The sequence below is a fragment of the Gymnodraco acuticeps genome, unplaced genomic scaffold (assembly GCF_902827175.1).
Source record: "Gymnodraco acuticeps unplaced genomic scaffold, fGymAcu1.1, whole genome shotgun sequence".
In the NCBI taxonomy this organism is placed as follows: domain Eukaryota; kingdom Metazoa; phylum Chordata; class Actinopteri; order Perciformes; family Bathydraconidae; genus Gymnodraco; species Gymnodraco acuticeps.
Genome location: NW_022991941.1, coordinates 53,033 through 75,304, shown reverse-complemented (window position 1 = coordinate 75,304; position 22,272 = coordinate 53,033). Strand labels below are relative to the sequence as shown.

Genomic DNA, 22,272 nt, shown 5'->3' with positions numbered 1-22,272 from the left:
TCGAGGCGATACAAAAGGAGGCTTAACAATTGCCCCTTTGAGATCCCACTTGAGCACAAGGAATGTGTGTTGTATTTGGAGTTTTTGCCCTCACAAAAAGCAATGTGTTTCAAAAATCATTGCTTAAGCAGGAACCACTCTTTTTGCATAATGCCACCGACAATTTTATTTGCTTGCATTGGTTGGAAAGTACTTTGCATGTCAACATGTGCGGAAACAACCTATCCCTCAATATCAGTTTGAAGGCCTACGTCTGCTTTGTCCATGGAAAACCATATTTTTTAAATTGGTAGCATTGTGGAATAAAGCCCTCATGAAAAGAAGACAAGGCCACACCTCATGACAGTGCAGTATCATGCAGGTGTGATTGTTTTATAAATATATTGAAGCATTGAAGTATAAAGTGTTTTGGTCCATAGCCTACTATTCAGTGTGGAGTAGGCCTACTTTTGACTTTACTATATTTACCTGACAGCTGTTATAGAATAAATAAAAAACTAAAACAAACCAACAAATAGTGAAAAGGTTAAGCACATAGGCGTAAATAGCTAGCATATTGTTACAATATTAAACGTGGTTTCTCAAATAATGTGTTTTGGGGCACTAGTTTTATGTTTCTGTGGTTTCCTTCTTGGAGGGCTACAGCGGATGTATCTGTCACTATGGCAACCACATGTAAATAAACATGGCGTAAGGGAGCGAGTAATTTTACATTTTGGCCACAGTTTTACCTAGTTAAAAAATGTGTATAAGTTATATTTGGAAGGGAAATAAGTCGTCTTGCTAACGCTATAAGTCTGTTTTAACGTTGACATTACATGCTAATTCATGTGTTTGTGTTTATTTACGCTAACTTACTAACTTTTGTTTAGCTAATTAGCATACCGTTAGCTACATGAGCGTCTCCTGCGCCATGCTGGAGGAACCAGAGAGCAGAGAACCCTCTCTGTTTGATCCGTCTGTGAACAGCCACAGACCCGCATCAGGGAAGTCCCAGGTACCTGCTGTTTACCAAACAACCTGTGGTGTAAAGAGTACTCAGATAACATAATACTGAATGCTCCACTACAGTACATGTAAAAACCTTGTTTCAAATGTTACCTATGTTAAAGTACAAAAGTATTAGCATCATAATGTACTTAAAGTACCAAAAGTGAAAGTACTTATTGTATATTGCACAATGGCCCATTTCAGAATAATATAAAATACAGAAATATTATCATCAAAGTGTACTTAAAGCATCACATCGAAATTACTATATCGTATCTTTAAAGTATTTTGTTATTATGGTTATTGTTTTTCCATGTAAGAGTATTTATTTGGTCAATGTTCGACAAATTTAGATACTTGAAATACTGTGTAGATAGTAGCACAGTACTGCATTGATTATACCACATCAGCTTAACATTAGTTTGTTTATGTACAAAGTAACTAGTAACTGTGAGTGTTATAATAAATGTAGTGGAGTCAAAAGTACACTATGGGCTTCCAAAATGTAGTGGAGTAAAAGTAAAAAGTAGCATACAAAAGAATAGCACTGCCTGCTACTAAGAATACAATGTTGCTAAACACTAACTAAATTCACATTAAGCATTAAGTAAAATTAACTTTTTCTCATTCTGGTACATTAGGACATTTCTCACGTGTTGGCGAGCACCTTCAAGGACCTTTACACTAAAGACATCATTGGGAAAGACACTTTGTCCAACCTCATCAAGACAAAGAATGGACGCAGCAGCTACCATGACAGATATGTGGAAGAGCTTCAACAGGTAGCCTAACTACACAAGGCTTACCCACAACTCCATAGCAAATATATATATCTGTATTATATATTTGTTCCTATTACAGGCTCATTCTGAGTACAGCCGGCGTATAAAAGAGGCGGACATGCTGGAGAGTCATATAATCCAGGCCAGGGCTCGGGCTGCAGCCACAGAGAGGCAGGCCTACGAGAGGATGAGGGAGAGGATGGGAGACATTATCGATCAACAGGGCCTCCTCACAGGTGAGATGGGAATATGACCATGAATGAATATACTGCTGTTTCGAAAAATTACAAGTAACAATTTGAATTATATGTATATGTATGTTTATGCTGCTGCAACGCAAACATTTCCCAAATCGGGATCAATAAAGTACTTATCTTATCTTATGTCTATTTTCAGTCCAATCTGCCTTTTCCTGGTGCGTGGACAAAGACCTTCTCGAAATGAACAACCTCCTTTCCCCCCAGGACTACTTACCTACACAAAAACCACATGTGGAAGCACCGGCAGCAAGTACATGAGCCTCTTTTGGATCTTAAACCATAAATAAACAACATGTTTGGCCAGGTTCTCATTTGTTCTTTTCCTGTCAGTAAAATCAAATCCTGGCAAACCCACCCTCTCCTACGCCATGCACGTGTCCAAGGAGCCTCAGGATGATGGTTACACTTTAATTCCCAGTCCAGAGAAGATCATTCTAGGCGAATCAGATCTCAGCCTGACTTTTGAATCAAGCTCAGTCACCCCAACGAGAAGGCAACCTAAAGAGGTGAGGAGTCACACTTACACCCTTTCAATGAATCAGAGGACTTTTTAACACAAGTTTACGATATGTTTCAGAAGTCCAAACAGACCGTACCTAGACCCAAGTGGAAGGATGAGCCCAGCGCACAGGATCGAGAAGAGGGACTGGAGAAACTTCAGAAGCTGAAAGATCGACACAATTTCCTACGCAACCCTCGCTTCCTTCCTCCGAGTGCACAGCAGGGGGGCACATCCCTCGTCCGGCCCAGAACCAAAGTGGGGAAGAAGGAGCATGAGAAGAGAGGCATGGAGGAACAAAGGTAACTGGAATGGGCTAAGTATACGTCACCATTTCACATTAAACGCAGGGCAGGAAATACAAAAAGGCATGTTAAAGGTCATAGTAGGTCACATGTGAAAATCTACTATGGTGGACGTGGACATACTATAGGCTTAAGTCAGATCGTCTCTTTCTAATAATAATTGCAAATATGAGCATCTTTTACCACCGTGTAAAAAGCAGTGTATCTTTTGTGCCAAAGCAGAAATATGTAACTTGATACTCCTGGTATTATAATTTATAATACAACACATCTAGCAGGCTGTGTTTCTGGATCATATTACATTTTGAAAAGCTATATTGGGTAAGAAATAATTTGCTTGCAGATACCTATTACAATTTTGAGTCAACATTTTCAGATGCATTTTGCCACAGCTGTAGCCCTGAGTCAAACATAGATAGAAGTCCATCTGAAGGGGAAACAAGTCACATCATGCAGTGAGAGCATTAAAAGAGACTCATAATCTGCGTGTGGACTCAAACACTGCTCACCACAATCAACACGTCGAGTGTGTCATGTCAGCAAGAAGCGTGTGGTAAGTGTGGCAGAGTGTCAACGCTGTGGATCAGTGATCATGATGATTATTATAGGTTGTATTCAAAAGGATAGCTTGGATGTTTTGAAATTGGCTAGTTTGAGATATATTCAAATCCTTTTATCCTGCATGCCCCCAATTTTAACCACGTTAAAAAAGACCCACTAAAGAACTATATGTTAATGTGTTTGCTATATTTCGAATATTGTCACATCTTTACTCGGGGTGTGGCGACCGACATCTGCTCGGTAAATACACTGACTTTACACAGGATAAGTACCTCTTACAACAAATAGTTTCCTTTAACAAACATTAGCGCAGCTCCAGCTTTGATCCGACCCAAAAGACAATGTCTGCTTAGGCAGGGGAAGAAAATCAAATCAAAAATGCTTGCTTTGTGGTTTTGACGTAGAAGTTAATGCAGGCAGTGGTAGCTCGTTACCCTGCTCACCACTTCCTGTGTTCACTGAGAGCAAAAATATATACTGAACTGTTTTGTGATTTTTTTAAAGCTCCACTGATGATCCTGTGTTCCTAGCTACTCCCTCAGTGGTCATGTTCACCGACTACACTGTAGGACAGGTATACGAGGTATGTGTCTGTGATTGAATTATCCTGAGATTTTGTCAGCAGTGATGTACAGTAACGTGCCCCGTCCCGTTCCAGACTACACTGGAGCTGAAAAACTTGACGTCTGCCAGCCGTACGGTCCGAGTCATCCCCCCCAACACTCCTTACTTCTCCATTGGCCTCGGTGAGCCTTTCCTTTGTCACAGCGGATCGCACTGCTTCTTTAAATCCTGTTTGTAGTCATTAAAGTGTGCCTGTGATTGTATCAGAAGAAATGCCAGGGTGTTTTGACAGATTAATTGTCTGGAATGCAAAAGGTGTTTTTTGGCATTCCTGTGTTGCTGTTGCTCTCCTGTGTGTGAACATCAGCGCCACCTACTGTACTATATGAGACTGGCATTACTCCATCTATTAAACTGTGCAATTTAGCATTCATATCTATTCAAACTAATAGAATACACCATTATATACAGTGTAATCTACATGTGGTACAAAGTGTATTTTTACTTTAACTTCTTGTGTTTATATACATATCTTCAATTCATTTTATCTTGTCTTTTTATGTTAATACAAATATTAGATTTTACTCGATTTTATTAGATTTTTTATTGGACTTTTTACTTTGATTTCTGATTTTTATATAAATATTTTATTTTGTATTTAACTTTTTATTTTCTATAAATATCTTTATTTTATCTTTCTATTACTCATTCTTACTTTGTGTTAATATACATATCTTACTTCTATTTTGTTTAGTTACCTTTTTTCATTTTTATTTATTTCTAAATTGGAGCATCCGTCACCAACAAAACTTCCCCCGGGATACAACAATTCTGAATTATAATATAGATTTGAACTCTGAAGGAATGTATGTTTTCCGGTATGTTTTGCAGGGAGGTTCCCGGGTGAGGGGGGTGTTGTTGCCCCGGGGATGAGCTGTAAGTACACAGTGCGCTTCGCTCCAAACTCTCTGGGGGAATTTGAGGACTTCCTGGTGGTGGAGACCCAGGCTGAGCAGCTGCTTGTGGTGCCCGTCATGGCCAGAAGACCCCCTCCAATACTCACATGTGGGTCTCATAACCATCTACCAACTTTCCTTTGTTTGTGTACTTTATACTGCCATCAGGGGGTCCGCGGGGTCTTAAAAAGTATTAAAAGTTGATAAATCAATTTAGCGAAAATTAAGCCTATTAAAAAGTATGAAACGGCGTTTTCCAAGGCGTTACATTTTGTAGCTTGTTTTCAATAAGTATATAAATTGTCCAAGAGGTTGTATTCTACAGTCTGCCTGAATGTAATCATTGCGTAGGTGTGTAGTGTGATTCTGTGTAGTTTATTGATGGCATCCCGTTGGGTTTGACGTCATCTGAACAGGACATCGCGCGCTCACTGCTTGATAGCGCGAAGCTCCGTTTACGCCGGTTGTTAAACAACATCGTTATGGGGAAATGCAAGTCTGCGTCCAAATGGTTGGAAGAGAAGGAGGAAGGACAATCAATACTGTATATAGTCAATGTGAGGTAAAGTGTGTCGCCAAGGCAACCGGTTAAAACTCCAAGTGGCGATTGTTAGAGAATATTTCTTCCTTATTCCTAAGTGTCAAAGAATAATTCTTCCTTACTCCTAAGATATTTAACCTTATTGCCTGTTGTTGACGTTAATAACAAATCCTGTTCGTGACGCCAGCTTTAAGGAATGTTCTCCAGCACTTAGTGTCAAGTTGTATGGCCTGATAGGGGAGTTTACGACTGGGAACGCTGGCTTTCTAAGCTCCACAGATGTGAGAGACATCTCCTGTGTCTGCAGATGTTTACGCCCATCCCCAATATGTGGATTTGACTCTGTAAACTAGTTAAAAGGTCTACCAAGATGCGAGGCTGATCAGAATTGACATGACAACCCACCCGTGCAGTCAGAACCTTTTGCTGCTGTGACTTGTGATGTGAATTCTCCGGCCGTATCCTTGTAATAAACTATCATTGTTTGACATCAAAGCTCCAACTCTCCTCGTGTCTCTCTGAGTCCTGACTCTCCATTGCTGCAGAAGTTTCCCTTACAGCGATGAGGTCTTAAAATGTATGGAAAGGGTCTTAAAAAAGGTCTTAAAAGGTTTTACATTTGACTTCAGGATTCCTGCATATACCCTGTGCCATGCATAATAAGATTTCCCCTTATTATCATGCAGTACCAAGAGTTCTGGAGTGTGGTTGTTGTCTGATCGGAGGAGTCAAGTTCGTGGAGTTCCTGTGCCAAAATGTTGGCGTCAGCGCCGGGACGTTCTGCATCGTCCCCAAAAACCAGTGGCCAGCCTCCAACCTGAGGGTACAAATCTGTTTTCATTTCATTCATATGTTTCCTGCATTCCGTGGGTTTAAGCTTCTTGAAAATGTTTTCTCTCATCACTCGCCATCTTGACACCTACAATGTATAATCTCACCTTGCAATCTCAAAAGTAACAATCGTTAGGAAAGGTTTAGTAATATAAAAAGTATGTTTTTTAAATGTTTGTCATCTGTTTTTCTTTCTTCATACAGTGTCTGGCGAGAACTCACTTCTCTGAGCAGCCACCCTTTGCGATCAGCCCGTCTCTTTTTGTGCTGCAGCCAGGAGAGGTCACTGTAGTGGAGGTGAGCGTGTTATAGGGGTATATTTACAAGAAATATGCTATAATGCAATGCTTATTTGGCTGGATTAAATCCCATAGTTTGCATCAGCTGTTCTCACTAAGATGTTTATGTTTCAAATAAATCGACACGTTGAAATGATTTAAAATCTTTAGATCTGTTTTATATATCTATGTGTGTTTGCAGGTGGTTTTTTTCCCCACCGCTGCTGAGAAGAGCTGTCAGATGTTCACCATAGTGTGTGATAACTGTCAGGTGAAAGACATTTCCATTGAAGGTGAATCTTTTCAGGCATCAGAAAACTATGCAAATATAATGCTTTAATGCTCTATAAAACATGTTGACCCCTCCTCTGTCTCTGTTCCCCAGGTGAGGGCCAGCTGATTGCTCTGGAGCTTGTGTCTGTTTCTGGGAGGAAGGAGCCCCCGGTGGTGGGAGAGGTGCACGACCTCACTGCAGAGCACTTTGTCCGATTCAGCCCCTGTAACCCTCACTCTGTGCAGGAGAAGAGAGTCATCATTAGGAACAACGTGTAAGCATCACACCCTCATACATCAATACACAACGTGAAATACCAAGGTCTGATTCTCTGTAGCTCTGACCCTGTGTGACAGAAAAAACACACGTTTCCCTTCATGGATCATTACCTATCAAATGACTTTCTCTTTCTCTCTCTGGGTCTGAAGCCACCTGGAGCTGCCCTTCCACTGGCACACCATGAAGCCCAACCTGCACCCGCAGCTCCCAGGGGAAACTCCAGAGCCCAAACACATCCAGTTCCACCCGACCACAGACGGTGTTTTCCACGTCACCCCGATAACTGGCGTTCTTCCCCCCTGTCAGGAGCAAGAGTTTCTGTTCACCTTCTGCCCTAAAGAGGTACACAGAAAACATGGCAGAACACAGAAAGCAGGGGTTTATATTGAGAAGTTATATCAAAACGTGTCCTTTATCCTCTTACTTGAAGGTTATTTTGATCAAATCTAGATCGTTTTGGTGAGAGTTGCTGCGTCAGCGTCCTACAACGTGTCTCTAATAATGGAAACAAGGTTCATGATGCCATATTATTGTATTTTGGTAAACGAAAATAGTTCCCACGTGCATCTGCATCATGCAACCAGGTCATTATTTTCTGCTGGATTTATTTAATTGCCGCTTTTAGCCCAACAAGCTGAGTGCCATAGTTCTAATACACGCACAAGGCTTTATATATATATATATATATCCAACACTCTGCCACACACACCAAAACAAGCTAGATAAATAGCACTCCAAGTCAGAGGATAAATATAAATCCAATGCTGTATTTCTTACTAAATACTTTATTTTATGTTTTCTGAAGTTGGAGGATTACCACAGTGTTTGTCACTTAGTCCTGAGGGATGTTCCCCAGCTGCCACCAGAGTCCAGTGACAATAGGTAAAGATCCTTTAAACAGTGGTAGAAGTGTGTACTGTAAATATTAGTATGTGAACGCATCCTCAAAAGGTCACTGCACACAGTCAGTTTACTAAACAGGTGTGTGTGTGTGTGTGTGTGTGTGTGTGTGTGTCTGTCTGTCTGTCTGTCTGTCTGTCTGTCTGTCTGTCTGTCTGTCTGTCTGTCTGTCTGTCTGTCTGTCTGTCTGTCTGTCTGTCTGTCTGTCTGTCTGTCTGTCTGTCTGTCTGTCTGTCTGTCTGTCTGTCTGTCTGTCTGTCTGTCTGTCTGTCTGTCTGTCTGTGTGTGTGTGTGTAAACCATAGGTGTAAACCCAGTGTCCTCCAGCCTGTGCGCACTGGCTCCAATGTGAGCGATGTCATCGTCATGGAGATAGAGGTCAAGGGGTCAACAGAGCCGTACCACGTCCTGCTGGAGCCGTACGCCGCCGTGATTCCCGGAGAGATTTTTATTTGCACGACCACATGCAGGCAGTTCAAGGTCCTTTGAGTCACTTTTACCCATGTTAACTTTTAATTAAAGATGTCAGATTTTAATGTAATCATTTTGTTTCTGTGTTGTGTGAACTAGATGTGGAACCACAGCAGAACCGCCATCTTTTTCCAGTGGGAACGGATGAAAAGCAGCAGCCATATAATAGAAGTACAGCCCTCTGCTGGTACAATAGGTGTGTCAGACAATTCGATAAGATGCGGGAAGCTGTACGATTCATTGGTGCTTTATTGATTATTTTTCCTCCCTGTGTCCAGAGGAGAACGAGTGTTTTGATTTCGACCTGATTTTGAACGGAGGGAAACCAGAGAGGGTTGTTACCAGTGTGGTTTGCCACATAGAGCACCGCCACGAGCCCGTCACTTTGGCAGTGGAAGTCTCTTTTAAGGTGAAAACAAATGTTATCACGAAACATAAAGTTGGTTGCTGTGACTTCCTCTGTGTACAACTTCCCTGTGAGGCTCATTATTTGGTGTTTTATAGGGTCCTCTAGTGACCCTGAATGTTCCCAGTGTGGACTTTGGGCTCCTGAAGCTCGGGGAGCACACTCAGACCTCGCTGATCCTCACTAACGTCACTCAGCTGGAAGCCGGCTGGAGGCTGCAGGAGAGGCAGCACCAACACCCACAGGTACTGAACACTGGGTTAAAGAGCAACACAAATGTGATAAAACAACATGAAATATTCAAAATTAATATAATATAATGTATCTTTATTGTCATCATACAAAGTACAACGACATTTCTTTGGCAACTCTCACTGGAGTAAAAAATAGACACAAATAAATAAATAAGAGTGGTAAACACAGAGGTAGTAGCGATGACAGAGATACAATTTAATGTCAATGTGCATATTTACACTTACAGTCTAAAAACGTTTAAATGTACAAAACTGTATAATCTCCCTTTCCTAGATTTTAGTGGCGCCATGCAGAGGTGTGCTTCCCCCTTTGACCTCTTGCAGTGTGGATGTGCTATTTATTCCCATTTCCTGCCAGCGATATGAAACAGAGCTGGAGTTAACGGTGGAGAATGGAACAGGATGGTAAGGATGCATCAAGTTCACTGTTCCTCAATATGCATGATATTCAAATACAGCTGGAGATGGTGCAGATGGAGATGTAACCCACTGTTGATAACACCACCTGTGTGCTGTTGCAGCCACCTGTCAGTGCGGGCAGATGTTCAGACGCCTCAGGTGTGTCTGCTCAGCTGTGAGCTGCTCCTCTCTGAACTCTACATGGGGGTGCATGCCAGAGCCACCGTCACTCTGTTCAACCAGACGCTGCTGCCCTCTCACTTCAGCTGGATGGTACGCTGGCTTTAACACATTTGATCATGACTTCATTTGAAGTAAGAACAATTGATGTTGCTTTAAATCATGTGGAAAAGCCCTTTTCTGTATGTGTGTGTGCAAGGAATAATTGGTTCAATATGCAAAATTGTTTGGGTACATATTATTGCACAATTTGTGATTTTAGGTACATTTTTTTTAATGATTTGGAGATGGGGAGGGCAGTTATGTTCCTAGAAAAACACTAAAATAACATATTTATGAGGTCCAACTCGGAAAATGTTAATAATGGTTACGGACCAAAAAAGAACTTTCCTCGATTGCTTTCTCTCACTTTTTCTGAATCTATATTTCATTTGTTCTCGTATGTTTGAGTGTTGTTCACATGAATGAACTCTGAAATTGTATTTTATAAATGATTTCTTGTGTAATTTTTTTATTAACTTACAATGACATTTCTCACAACTACAGAATGGTTCTTAATTTTTGTCTTAAATTATGATATCTTCATAAAAATGATTACATTGGTGACGTGACTTTCACATTCCCCCCCCCCCCCCCCCAGGCTGAGCTGCAGGGTGAACTGGCTGATCTGTGTTCAGCCACTTTCGAGCCGTCCTCCGGCACTCTGGGACCTAACGACAGCTTGGAGATCAAAGTCACCTTTACCTCTCACACAGATGTAAGTCACACACCAATATATCACACACTTTGTCAATCAACACTTGAGTCTGTGAGAGTGAAGGTTTTTCGTTGCTTACCCCAATTCCTAGTGATAGCTTTCTTGCTGGATATTAGCAGAATTTTAATCAAATATATGTCACTTGCAATCATTTCCTCAGTTAATTCACATAAATAGAGTACCAAACAACTTTTAGAAACCTCATACGCAATTATTTGACGTATGAAAATATCTTTTAATAATAATAATAATAGCATTTTAATATGGTTTGTCTTTTTGTCCAGGTGGAGCTGACGGAGATAGCTGCTCTCTGTGAGGTCCAAGGGATGAACTCTCCTCTTGTTCTTAGTATCGTTGCTTCCAAAATCAAGAAACTCAGTGTGTCCTACTCCCTGCCAAGTGTCTGGTAATAGCCTTTGCAGACACACAAAACAATACAACACACTAAAGGAAAGGGAAAACCCCAAAAAGCACAATAGAACCTCTTTAAAAACTGCTATCAAACACCTATCGTGAGTGTTTGGTCATGGCTGATTTTGTCTGCTTCCAGCTCTCCCTCAGGTGATGAGAGCCCCTCAGCACTGGTACTTGACTTTGGAGACGATGTTATTCTGAAGAGAGCTGTTACCAAGCAGTTACTGATAACCAATCAAACTGCCATCCCTGCGCCTTTCACCATCGAAGCAGAGTATTTCAACTGCCATGCCTCGAAGCCAAATAACCAGTCAGAGAAAAGGTAAGAGGAGGTTGCAGAATAACGAATAATGCATCACTTTACTGCAGATGTGACACATTCTGCATTTTAACCGCAGACCCACATACGTCAAGAAGCCGCTGCACTCTGTTCAAGCCAAGAAAGTAGAGAAAAAAGCACAAGAGGGTATTTAGAGCACACACTTTTTTGTAAATGAAAGATTGAGTACACACTCACACTTCCTGTATGTGTTGGCAGAGTTTGTGAGCGGCCTGCTGGCTCATGGGAAAGGAGCCGCTTTCTTGGTCCTTCCACAAAATGGGATTCTGGGAGCTTTTGAGACGCAGACTGTGGACGTCACCGCCTACACCGACATGTGGGGGGAATACAGAGATCTCCTCGTATGCAAAGTATGATGCCAAACAATGGGGGGAATTCACTTTATTCTGCAAGATTCTTCATTTAAAGGGGACCTATATGCAAAATGCACTTTTTGATGTCTTTCATACATAAATATGTGTCCCCGGTGCATCGGGGAACTCACGCAGCGTCAGAAAATAAAACCCTCTCTCTTTTCCTCCGTACCCTAATCTCTAAAAACGGGGGAACAACTTAGCTGATCCAGATTTGCGTCCGATATGACGTAATATCTGAAATGTGGACCCACGGCCCAATCAGAAACGTTGCTATCAGAAACAATGCCCGACTGTTTTGGACGTAATAGAGAAACGCAGTGACGCGTCCTAAAACCCGGAAGTAAGTTAGCATTTTTACCACGTCCGGTTCCTTCGACAAAAGCAATGAGATTTCTCCATAGGGTTTTGGAAGATAGCTGGAAATCAGGTCTGTGTTTGACACAAATTGAAGAGACAGATCATGTTTTGTTCTACGACATTAAATACATCAGCAGTGACCCCACTGGTGATTTCTGAAGAGTTGTTAACAAGTGGCTGAATAGGACTACAGAAGTCGTGGAGGACGTTGTACGTCATTACGCCGAACACGTAAACACTCCTCTAAGTTAGTTTCTGTTCTGCTTGAAAGCAAGTCCCTGCCTCCTGCAGACTGTTCAAACAAACGCTTCAACTCGTACAATTTAGAATCTGTGTGTTTGAATATGGATCTTAAGTCGGCGTGACGTTGAAGCAGCGACCCCGCTGTAGTTCCTTTATAGCATAGCGTTAGCATTTTGCTTCTGGCGACTAGATTTATGATTAGAAAATTATAAAAATAGGGTAGACATGTGGAGATCATCCGGCTGAACAAAACGTGACCCGTCTCTTAAATGTGTCTCAACCACAGACATTATTTCCAGCTATTTTCCCAAATCCTACGGAGAAATTGCATTGCCTTTTGACAAAGGAACCGGAAGGAGTTTACTTCCGGGTTTTAGGATGCGTCACTGCGGTTCTCTATATGGTCGGTGTTTACATTAGCATCGCTAACACTCAGAGCTAACCTGTACTGGAGAGCATGTGTGTGAAGAAGCAGGAAGTAAAAAGGAACTCACCTTGTGGTATAACCGGCAAGAGAGAAAGCCTTTGAGCTCCAAACTGTTTCAGATCCTTGATAATCCATGATATGGCGTTTCCTCACGGCAGCATTTAGTTTAGACGGTAGCTGCCGGGTCCCGCATGAGCTCAGACCCCTCCTTTTTTATTTTATCAATTTTTTATTTTTGTTAAAGCTTTATACCCAAATCAGCACTTTTGAAACAGGAAGTGAAATAGAGGGATATGAGGCATGGCTAGAATGGGTGATCTGTTTCAGGAACAAAGACTCTCTCTCTTTTTGATCCATTTCTATAAAAACCACATGTCTGAAAATGAGCTGATCAGATTTTGGCCACTTCAACGATGTGTTGTCTTGTGTAACCATTAGCCAATCAGCAACCAAGGTAACCCCCCCCCCCCCCTTATCACCTGAATCTCCTCTAGAGCACCATTGAGTTCTTTGTAACCAAATCTCTCAGAGGGGCGTGGGGAGGGGCTCCTTATTTTCATCTGAAGTACCAGACAGAGAATCAGCAGTTTGGAAACAGGGCTGAAACAGAGGGGATTATGGGTAATGCTGCAATGATCTGTTTGGTGTTTCAGCCAATCAGAGACAGGTTTTGTATTTATCTGAGACCTATAATAAAGTAATGAAAAACAGCATAATAGGGGACCTTTAAATCTAGTTTCCCTCCTGCAGGTGGGGGACCTGGAGCCCTCGTTCCTCCCCATGCAGATGAAGGTGACAGGCTGCCCTCTCTACTTCCAAATGACGGGCCCACGTCCAGAATACCAGAACCAGGGACCCATCACACAGTCTGTTCCTCACTCCATTTCTCCCTAATTCAATCAGCCGTCCTTCTTTCATGCATTCTTTATATTGAATCATATCTTTCCTGTGTGCATCATTAGGTTTGGCACTCATGCTTCTGGAGGTGACACAGTGTCCAGATCGCTTCGCATCAACAATCCCACCATGTTTGGTATACGTGGAATCATAAAAACGTCCACTCTGGTTTCCCCTCCATCTTGGGGCCTCTTCTCATTAACATCTACATGCTACCACTGGCTCAGATAATGAAATAAGTTACCATAGCTATGCAGATGACACACAAATGTACGTAACAATTTCACCAGGAGACTATGCTCCAATTCAAACACTGAGTAAGTGCATTGAACAAATCAATGACTGGATGTGTCAGAACTTTCTCCAATTAAACAAAGATAAAACTGAGGTAATGGTTTTTGGAGCCAAGGCAGAACGTATAAAAGTTAGCGCTGAGCTTCAGTCTGCAATGTTCAAAACAACAGATAAAGCCAGAAATCTAGGAGTAGTCATGGACTCTGACCTGAGTTTCAACAGTCACATTAAAACAGTTACTAAATCAGCCTACTATCACCTAAAGAACATATCTAGGATTAAAAGACTAATGTCACAGCAGGATTTGGAAAAACTTGTCCATGCTTTTATCTTCAGTAGACTCGACTACTGTAATGGTGTCTTCACAGGTCTCACTAAAACATCTATTAGAAAGCTGCAGCTGATTCAGAACGCCGCTGCTCGAGTCCTCACTGACGCTAAGAAAGTGGATCACTCCTGTTCTGAAGTCTTTACACTGGCTTCCTGTGTGTCAAAGAATAGATTTCTAAATACTGCTGCTGGTTTATAAAGCACTGAATGGTTTAGGCCCAAAATACATTTCTGACCTCCTGCTAAATTATGAACCATCCAGATCTCTCAGGTCTTCAGGGACTGGTCAGCTTTCTGTCCCCAGAGTCAGAACTAAACATGGTAAAGCAGCGTTCAGTTATTATGCTCCAAATATCTGGAACAAACTCCCAGAAACCTGCAGGTCCGCTGCAACTCTGACTACTTTTAAATCCAGGCTGAAGACTTTTCTTTTTGTCGCTGCTTTTAATTGAACTATTCACATCTTAAACTGCACTGTAACTTTTATCCATGTATTTTTTCTTTTAATGTTTATTTTATTAGCTTTTCTTTTTAATGACTGATTTTAAATGCCTTTTTCTTAATGTCTTTCATTTTTTGTAAAGCACTTTGAATTGCCTTGTGTTGAAAAGTGCTATATAAATAAACTTGCCTTGCCTTGCCTTGCCTTCACTGTTTTTGTATCTAATCTAAATCTCAACTTCCTGCCAGATATCCGCATGGACTGGGAAACCTTTAACATCGACCAGAACGACGGTAAACTGGTGGATGTGGTGGTGGCGTACGGAGAAGCCTTTCCTCTTAAAGATGCTGATGGCAACGAGCTGCTGAGCGGAGCTGTAAGGATTTCTGGTGCATCCTGGGAAATAAATCAGTCCCCAGGCTCTGAGGGAACGAGCTCCTCCCTCCGAAGCATGACCGTGAGTACATTTCACTGATACAAACACTTTTATAGCGTTGCCTCTGGGAGATACTTATGTGTACTGATTTCAGAGCGGGGAGGAATATGTTTCTGAGGATGAAGGTGAGGAAGAGGAAACCTGCCTCTATCCCGCTCCTGCAGAGAAAAAACTAATCTCCGTTCTGGTCAGACCTCATGTGGGCAACCTGTCGGATTACCCATACTGCATCACACCCCAGCAAATAGTAAGTCTATAAGATTTGACCCACATTTAGCTTTAACGTATGTGTATATAATGATTGCTTTCTCTCAAGGTGATTCCAGCCAAAAGCAGCGGCACCATCCACGCGTCCTTCACTCCTCTGACTCTCTCCGGGTCAGCTTGGGAGTCCAGATCTGTGGGTCTGGCTCTGGGTTTCATGAGTCTAGACTCAGAGGTAACAACAACATTAAACTCTTTTAAAAAGGCCCTATTAGGCTGTTTGGGGTTTCCCTGAAACGCCTCCATTGGACTCCTTTGTTTACTTGAGGAACATATTGACATCACTGTGAAACACTTGCGCTTCTATTGGCTAGCGCTCCAACACAGAGAGGCGAAGTCCCTCCCTTTCCTCCATGGGACCTTATTTCGGAAAAAGTATGTATTGAAGTCAATGGGGAGAGAAAAATTATCTTTCGATCCCGTTTGAATTGTGCCACGAATTACACATATGATGTTTGTCAATTTAAAAGTAACACTTGTTTTTGTGTGAAACCACTCAATGAACTACATCTCCCGTCTCGCTCCACACACCAAGACGGCCGTCACGTTGAAACATTTCACTCCTTTCTTTCAGAATGAGGCGGAAAGTATTAAAAGAGGAGAAAATGACTCCAAGTCTGGGCACGTTGAGAGCTGTGCATACACACAAGGGGAGTTAGTCGGTTCCGTGAGAGCCAGCATGCGGGACCGGGACTCTGGGATTTGTAGTCTTTCTAGTTGCGTATTTTTGATAGTCTTATATTTCAACAGTTTTACGACAAACTCTGACTTTTTTGACACGGAAATGATTTTTTAAATTGACAAACATCATATGTGTAATTCGTGGCACAATTCAAACGGGGTCGAAAGATAAGTTTTCTCTCTCCATTGACTTCAATATATACTTTTTCCGAAATAAGGTCCCATGGGTCGGAAGTAGATGGGCGGGACTTCGCCTCTCTATTGAACGTGATAAGCTAAGGGGCGGGACATCTCTAAGCTGGTTGATCAATCACAACAGAGCCGGCCAGCTAACCAATCAGAGCAGACTGGGCTCTGGTTTCAGACATAGGGTGAAAAGAGGTGCTGCAGCACAGGCAGTATGAGAGAAATAAAGAGCTTTTTGAACATTGAAGCATGGAGACATGTCCCAGTAGAGACAAATATGAACCTGAAAATGAGCAGAATACGTCCTCTTTAACTGGAGAAGCAAACTGAAAATGACTCTGATGAAACCCTCATTATTGTGTGTGTTTACAGATGGCTGCCTGTGTCCCGGGTAAAGTGATCAGAGCTCAGGGTTTGGATCTGGATCCACTCAGAGTGGATCTACTAGCAGCCGTTAAGCCTGCAGCGTGAGCAAATACAATCACATTTAGTCCCCAAAACACCCCGAAAGATTCCAACTCTATTTATGTTTCCTAAATTGCAATCAGCTGATGTTGTGGACGAGGGGCTCAGAGGTGGTCTGATTGAGTTGCATGTCTTCCTCTTGGCTCTGTGTGTCTGCAGGCTGTCGGTGCAGATGGAGGAGGACGGGGGGGCGCTGCAGTTTCACGCCTCGGCCGGTGATTTACTGACGGCAGAATCAGAGGAGGTCAGTCTGAGAAACAAACACTGAAGTACACAGTATTGATCCCAGACAGTGTTTCTCACTCCGGTTGTTTTGCTCCAGAAAAAGCTGCTCGTTCGGGACTTTGACGTCACGCGGGCCCTTCAGCTGAAAAACAACTCAGAGATGCCGCTACACTTCAAACTGGGGGCTCAGGATCCATTTGTAGTGCTCAGGCCGCAGACTAGAGTCCAAAGCAGCAGCTCCAGCAACCCCCCCACTGCAGAGAGCCAGACCCTGCTGCTGCAGCCGCAACACAGCATGCAGGTGAGGAGAGGAGAACATTACATTACATTACATTACATTACATTTAGCTGACGCTTTTATCCAAAGCGACTTACAATAAGTGCGTTCGACCAACAAAATACAAACTTGAAGAAAACAGAATCATATAAGTACATCAGGCTTCATAGAGCAAAAACATTTCAAGTGCTACTCAACTGGCTTTAGGTAAGCCAGCCCTTTATTAGTATATAAGTGCTCTGTTAGTAGTTCTAACGCTCGAAGTGGAGTCGAAAGAGATGAGTTTTCAGTCTGCGCTGGAAGATGTGCAAGCTATCTGCTGTCCAGATGTCAATGGGGAGTTCATTCCACCATCTTGGAGCCAGGACAGCAAACCCACGTGTTTTTGCTGATGGGAACTTGGGTCCCCCTCGCAGCGAGGGTGCAGCGAGTCGTTTGGTTGATGCAGAGCGGAGTGCACGCGCTGGGGTGTACGGTTTAACCATGTCCTGGATGTACGAAGGGCCAGATCCATTCGCAGCATGGTAAGCAAGTACCAGTGTCTTGAAGTGGATTCTAGCAGTTACCGGAAGCCAGTGAAGGGAGCGGAGGAGCGGCGTGGTGTGGGAAAATTTAGGAAGGTTGAAGACCAGACGAGCCGCTGCATTCTGGGTGAGCTGCAGAGGTCGGATGGCACATGCAGGTAGACCAGCCAGGAGGGAGTTGCAGTAGTCTAGGCGTGAGATGACGAGAGCCTGGACCAGAACCTGAGTCGCTTTCTGAGTCAGCTGGGGACGTATCTTCCTGATGTTGTAAAGCGTGTATCTGCATTAGCGGGTTGTAGCAGCGATGTTTGCAGTGAAGGACAGGTTGTTATCTAGGGTCACACCCAGATTCCTTGCAGACTGAGTCGGGGAAACAACAGAGGGGCCAACCCTTACTCATACGAGAGGAACATGTGTTGAATGATTAGATTAAATGAAATACTTGATTGATCCCTAACTGGAACATTAGGGTTAGCATTTCACTGGTGTAGCATTGGAGAGAATATACATGCGCTAAGAGCCAATAGCATTATACATGAAAGTGGAATGGTTAAGTGTTATAACTACAGGCATAACAGAATGAGTAATACAACTGACAACAATGTTTAAAAGTGGAGGAAATGTGTCCGGTTAAGCCTCAAAGACAATTCCCAATTCTTCTTGTACAAATATTCTTGTTCATCTTTGATCTTCAAGTAAGTAATACAATTACAATACTCCTTAATAGACCATTCTACTACTAAAGAAATGCAGCACACAGGATATTATATACATTATAGTGGAGTCCGGTAGAGAAAGAGAAAACTAAAGAAACCATGAAGCTGTGATGTTCTCACTATTAGGATCTTTCCCTGTGATTTCCAGGTGAAGGTGTCTTTCCGCTGCTCCCTGTCTCTCCTGGATCATGCCGAGCAGACAGTGGAGGAACTTCCTCCCGGGGTTACGCTGATGCATCGTCCTCGAGGGGGGAGCAAGCTGAGGCTCCAGCAGAACCTCCTGATTCACTACAGCAACAACAGTCTGCAGGTCACTCACGGTCACTTTAGAAATGTGTAAAAGGGAAAGAATATACTATAGTGTGTAATGATGTGTTAGTAATTGAGCTCTCACATCTCTTCTGTGCAGACGGTGCCTCTCTGTGCAGATTTGGATCTCGTTTCGATGCGTCTGTCCAGCGACTGCATCGACTTTGGGATCTGCCACATCGGACAGACGCAGACATTAGACGTCACTCTGCAAAGCCACGGAGCGCAGACCTACTGGAAAGCAGTTTTAGGTAAATACTGACGTGTCTTCTACATATTATTGCCATTCACTTCAGTGCTCTTACTCTGGAACTAGGGTGGTGTGTGTGTGTGTGTGTGTGTGTGTGTGTGTGTGTGTGTGTGTGTGTGTGTGTGTGTGTGTGTGTGTGTGTGGTGTGTGTGTGTGTGTGTGTGTGTGTGTGTGTGTGTGTGTGTGTGTGTGTGTGTGTGTGTGTGTGTGTGTGGTGTGTGTGTGTGTGTGTGTGGTGTGTGTGTGTGTGTGTGTGTGTGTGTGTGTGTGTGTGTGTGTGTGTGTGTGTGTGTGTGTGTGTGTGTGTTGTGTGTGTGTGTGTGTGTGATGTGTGTGTGTGTGTGTGTGTGTGTGTGTGTGTGTGTGTGTGTGTGTGTGTGTATAGAGTCAGATGAAGGACAGGATGTGTTCAGAGTGACCCCAGACTTCGGGCTCCTCGTCCCCGGCTGCAGTCTCTGTCTCCAGATCAGTTTCACTCCCAGGTAACAAACCAAAGACCTCCATTATAATGTGTCCATAGAGAGGTATTCAAAACATGCCCAGGTTTCAGCTGTTTGCACGTTGTGTGTTGCAGTGATGACGGAGAGTTCAGGGCCGCGGTGGTCCTCTGGTCTCCTCTGGTGAAGCCCCCCCTCACTCTGCAGCTGCAGGGGACAGGGTCCTATGATGAAGTGCACCGGTCACACTGAGTGTCCTCTCAACACCACAGTCACATAAACACAAACACATATAAGCCCTTTGTAAGATTGTAAATAAATGTGAAGAGCAACTTGTCATGTGTATGTCAATGTATTAGATATATATGTGCTTTTTAAATGAACTTTAATTAAAAAAGCCACTTACTAACCTGCTGTTTAACATGCAGGTTTCATTAAGGCAAAGTAGCATTATCTGAGCATGCAAAGATCAAGGTAATCAAAACAGCAACGAAATGCATCTAGTCTCTTATTTTGTGATGATTCAAATCACTTTTTTTTATCATCACAGTCTTGATTTCTAGTTCTCTACAGTCCAGGAATTTGCTGTGACACCATGTGATAAACCCTGGAGACTATTTTCAGAACAGGAAACAACAGGAGATACCAGGAACACCGGACACTGCATCCATTTACTAGTGATTTGTTAGTAAAGGGGCCCTATTCTGCTGTTTGGGTGTGTTATAGGTATGTCAGGATGTGTTGTAGCTTGTTTTCAATAAGTATATAAATGATCCAAAGAGGTTGTATTCTACAGTGTGCCTGAATGTAATCATGGCGTAGGTGTGTAGTGTGATTCTGTGTAGTTTATTGATGACATCCCGTTGGGTTTGACGTCATCTGAACAGGACATCGCGCGCTCACTGCTTGATAGCGCGCGAAGCTCCGTTTACGCCGGTTGTTAAACAACATCGTTATGGGGAAATGCAAGTCTGCGTCCAAATGGTTGGAAGATAAGGAGGAAGGACAATCAATACTGTATTTAGTCAATGTGAGGTAAAGTGTGTCGCCAAGGTAACCGGTTAAAACTCCAAGTGGCGATGAGGTCTTAAAATGTATGGAAAGGGTCTTAAAAGGTGTTACTTTTGACTTCAGGACTCCTGCATATATATGTGAATGCTCTGCAAAGACTAACATGGGAGTTGTCTCTTCTGTAGCTGTAAACAAACCTGTGTTTTATTCTCACCTGACATGCAGTCGAGAGGTTGCAGCGCCTCCTCTCGGGAATCTCCTGTTCAGCCACAGGAAATCCATCATTTACTGTAAGGTTTGATCTGAAACAACAAGACATGCCTCGTTCTTTTTTCCTGTTGAGTTCACCTGAGTGCCAAAGGCCTCATTGATTTCACGCGGGTCGATTTCAGCCGCAGTCCGCCGTGAGGGAGAATGGATTTAGACCCTTTTAGCAAAGATCAAAAAAAGGCAGCCACCAGAAAAAGGAAAAAAATGGTCTAGTGTCTAGAGTCCTCCAACACGACACACTTTTAATTACTTTTCATAAATCTGACTGCAAAGGCATCCTCCTTTTCTCCCGAGGAAAGCAGGAAATCTCTCAAACAATCTGCAAACTGATGCTGCAAGCCCCTCTCACACACACATACACACACACACACACACACACACTCACACACAACCGGTTATTGTTCCTTACAGCTGCCTGTGGTGTTCATCTACAGCACAGTTCAGACGTGGACAAGTGTTTGGAATTCCACAGAGAGATGCAAATGTCCAATTGATATTCATTGCACTCTCCAGCACAGAAGCAAGGGCATGTCTGATCACAAATAAAACAGAGCCGTGTGCAACTCATCTGAAGAGTGGGGGACAAGGTCAGCGGGGCACTTCATATTCTGATTGTCTGAGTAATTTAGCAAAAAAGAGGAGAAAGGACCGCTGGGTTACATTTTTGTGCCCATTATAAATTATATTTGGGTGCACAGGTTTTCTGGCTGACAGGAGAACAACACACTTTCAGGATGAGTTACAATACCCTGCTGTGTGTGTGTGTGTGTGTGTGTGTGTGTGTGTGTGTGTGTGTGTGTGTGTGTGTGTGTGTGTGTGTGTGTGTGTGTGTGTGTGTGTGTGTGTGTGTGTGTGTGTGTGTGTGTGTGTGTGTGTGTGTGTGTGTGTGTGTGTTTATCACTACCCATTAGTCTGGAGCTCATGTTGAAGCTCTTACTGATTTGACACAACATGCTGTCGAGAAAAATATATAACTGGTGATTTAAATGTTACAGATTATTACAGATGATGCAGGTTTTTGCACATGAAAGGTACAAGTCCCTAATGTCTCATACAGAAACACTAAAGGAAAGAAATATCACATTATTATTTTGGTAATTTATTGTTTTTGTATTTATTTGTATGGTTTTAAAGAATGTAAGTTTTGTTCTGTTACCACCAGAGACCTAGGACATTTATTTGCACAAGCATAAGCGTGCATTCAATCCAAATCATGAAATAAAAACATATTAGTATTCATTAAACAATATAATTAAATAAAGATTCATTATTATAATTTGTTGGGGGGGGGTTTCAACAGCATACAGTTAGTCTATCAGAGCATGTATCAAAAGTAGGTAAACAAATCTTCACTTCAAACTTTCAAAAATAGGAAGAGTAACAATGTAAATACTGCTTAATAAAGATACATTATTACAAAAATAACTGCATGAGGTTTTTAAGTTGGTCTTTGAGTATCCTAAATGTGTTACTGTGCAGAATTGAATGTAAAAACAGTCACCTGCGGCAGCTGTTGTACTTGCAGCATGCCTCCACAGGGGGGCGGTGTTTCCTCCCTTTATCTCCCTGCCATGGAAACGCGGCACGGCCAGCGTCACCACTTCCTGGAGCTCACGTTGCTGCTGCTCACGTCAG

The 22,272-nt window shown here is 42.7% G+C and overlaps 1 protein-coding gene across 1 annotated transcript; it reads left to right on the top strand.

The window, feature by feature from the left end:
* The first annotated feature begins 696 nt into the window (after positions 1-696).
* On the top strand, positions 697-19,692 carry dlec1 (DLEC1 cilia and flagella associated protein). The gene is made up of 38 exons (XM_034200438.1): positions 697-997; positions 1,632-1,772; positions 1,852-2,008; positions 2,169-2,282; positions 2,363-2,538; positions 2,610-2,833; positions 3,902-3,980; positions 4,056-4,143; positions 4,853-5,026; positions 6,145-6,281; positions 6,494-6,586; positions 6,770-6,860; positions 6,953-7,115; positions 7,270-7,462; positions 7,926-8,002; positions 8,325-8,499; positions 8,590-8,686; positions 8,769-8,899; positions 8,995-9,141; positions 9,425-9,555; positions 9,672-9,822; positions 10,370-10,486; positions 10,771-10,892; positions 11,037-11,222; positions 11,299-11,366; positions 11,439-11,590; positions 13,374-13,489; positions 13,586-13,656; positions 14,835-15,043; positions 15,117-15,269; positions 15,339-15,461; positions 16,526-16,620; positions 16,778-16,862; positions 16,941-17,144; positions 18,509-18,670; positions 18,770-18,920; positions 19,305-19,401; positions 19,494-19,692. Exons 1-38 carry the CDS (start codon positions 896-898, stop codon positions 19,606-19,608), a joined length of 5,067 nt encoding a protein of 1,688 aa, XP_034056329.1. The 5' UTR covers positions 697-895; the 3' UTR covers positions 19,609-19,692.
* The last annotated feature ends 2,580 nt before the right edge of the window (positions 19,693-22,272 follow it).

Excerpts from the sequence above, each read along its gene's own strand:
- dlec1 (XM_034200438.1), top strand. The coding sequence starts at position 896 with ATGAGCGTCTCCTGCGCCATGCTGGAGGAACCAGAGAGCAGAGAACCC. Across the intron at positions 10,487-10,770 it reads CCTTTACCTCTCACACAGAT|GTGGAGCTGACGGAGATAGC; the intron begins GTAAGTCACACA and ends CTTTTTGTCCAG. Across the intron at positions 15,270-15,338 it reads GCATCACACCCCAGCAAATA|GTGATTCCAGCCAAAAGCAG; the intron begins GTAAGTCTATAA and ends CTTTCTCTCAAG.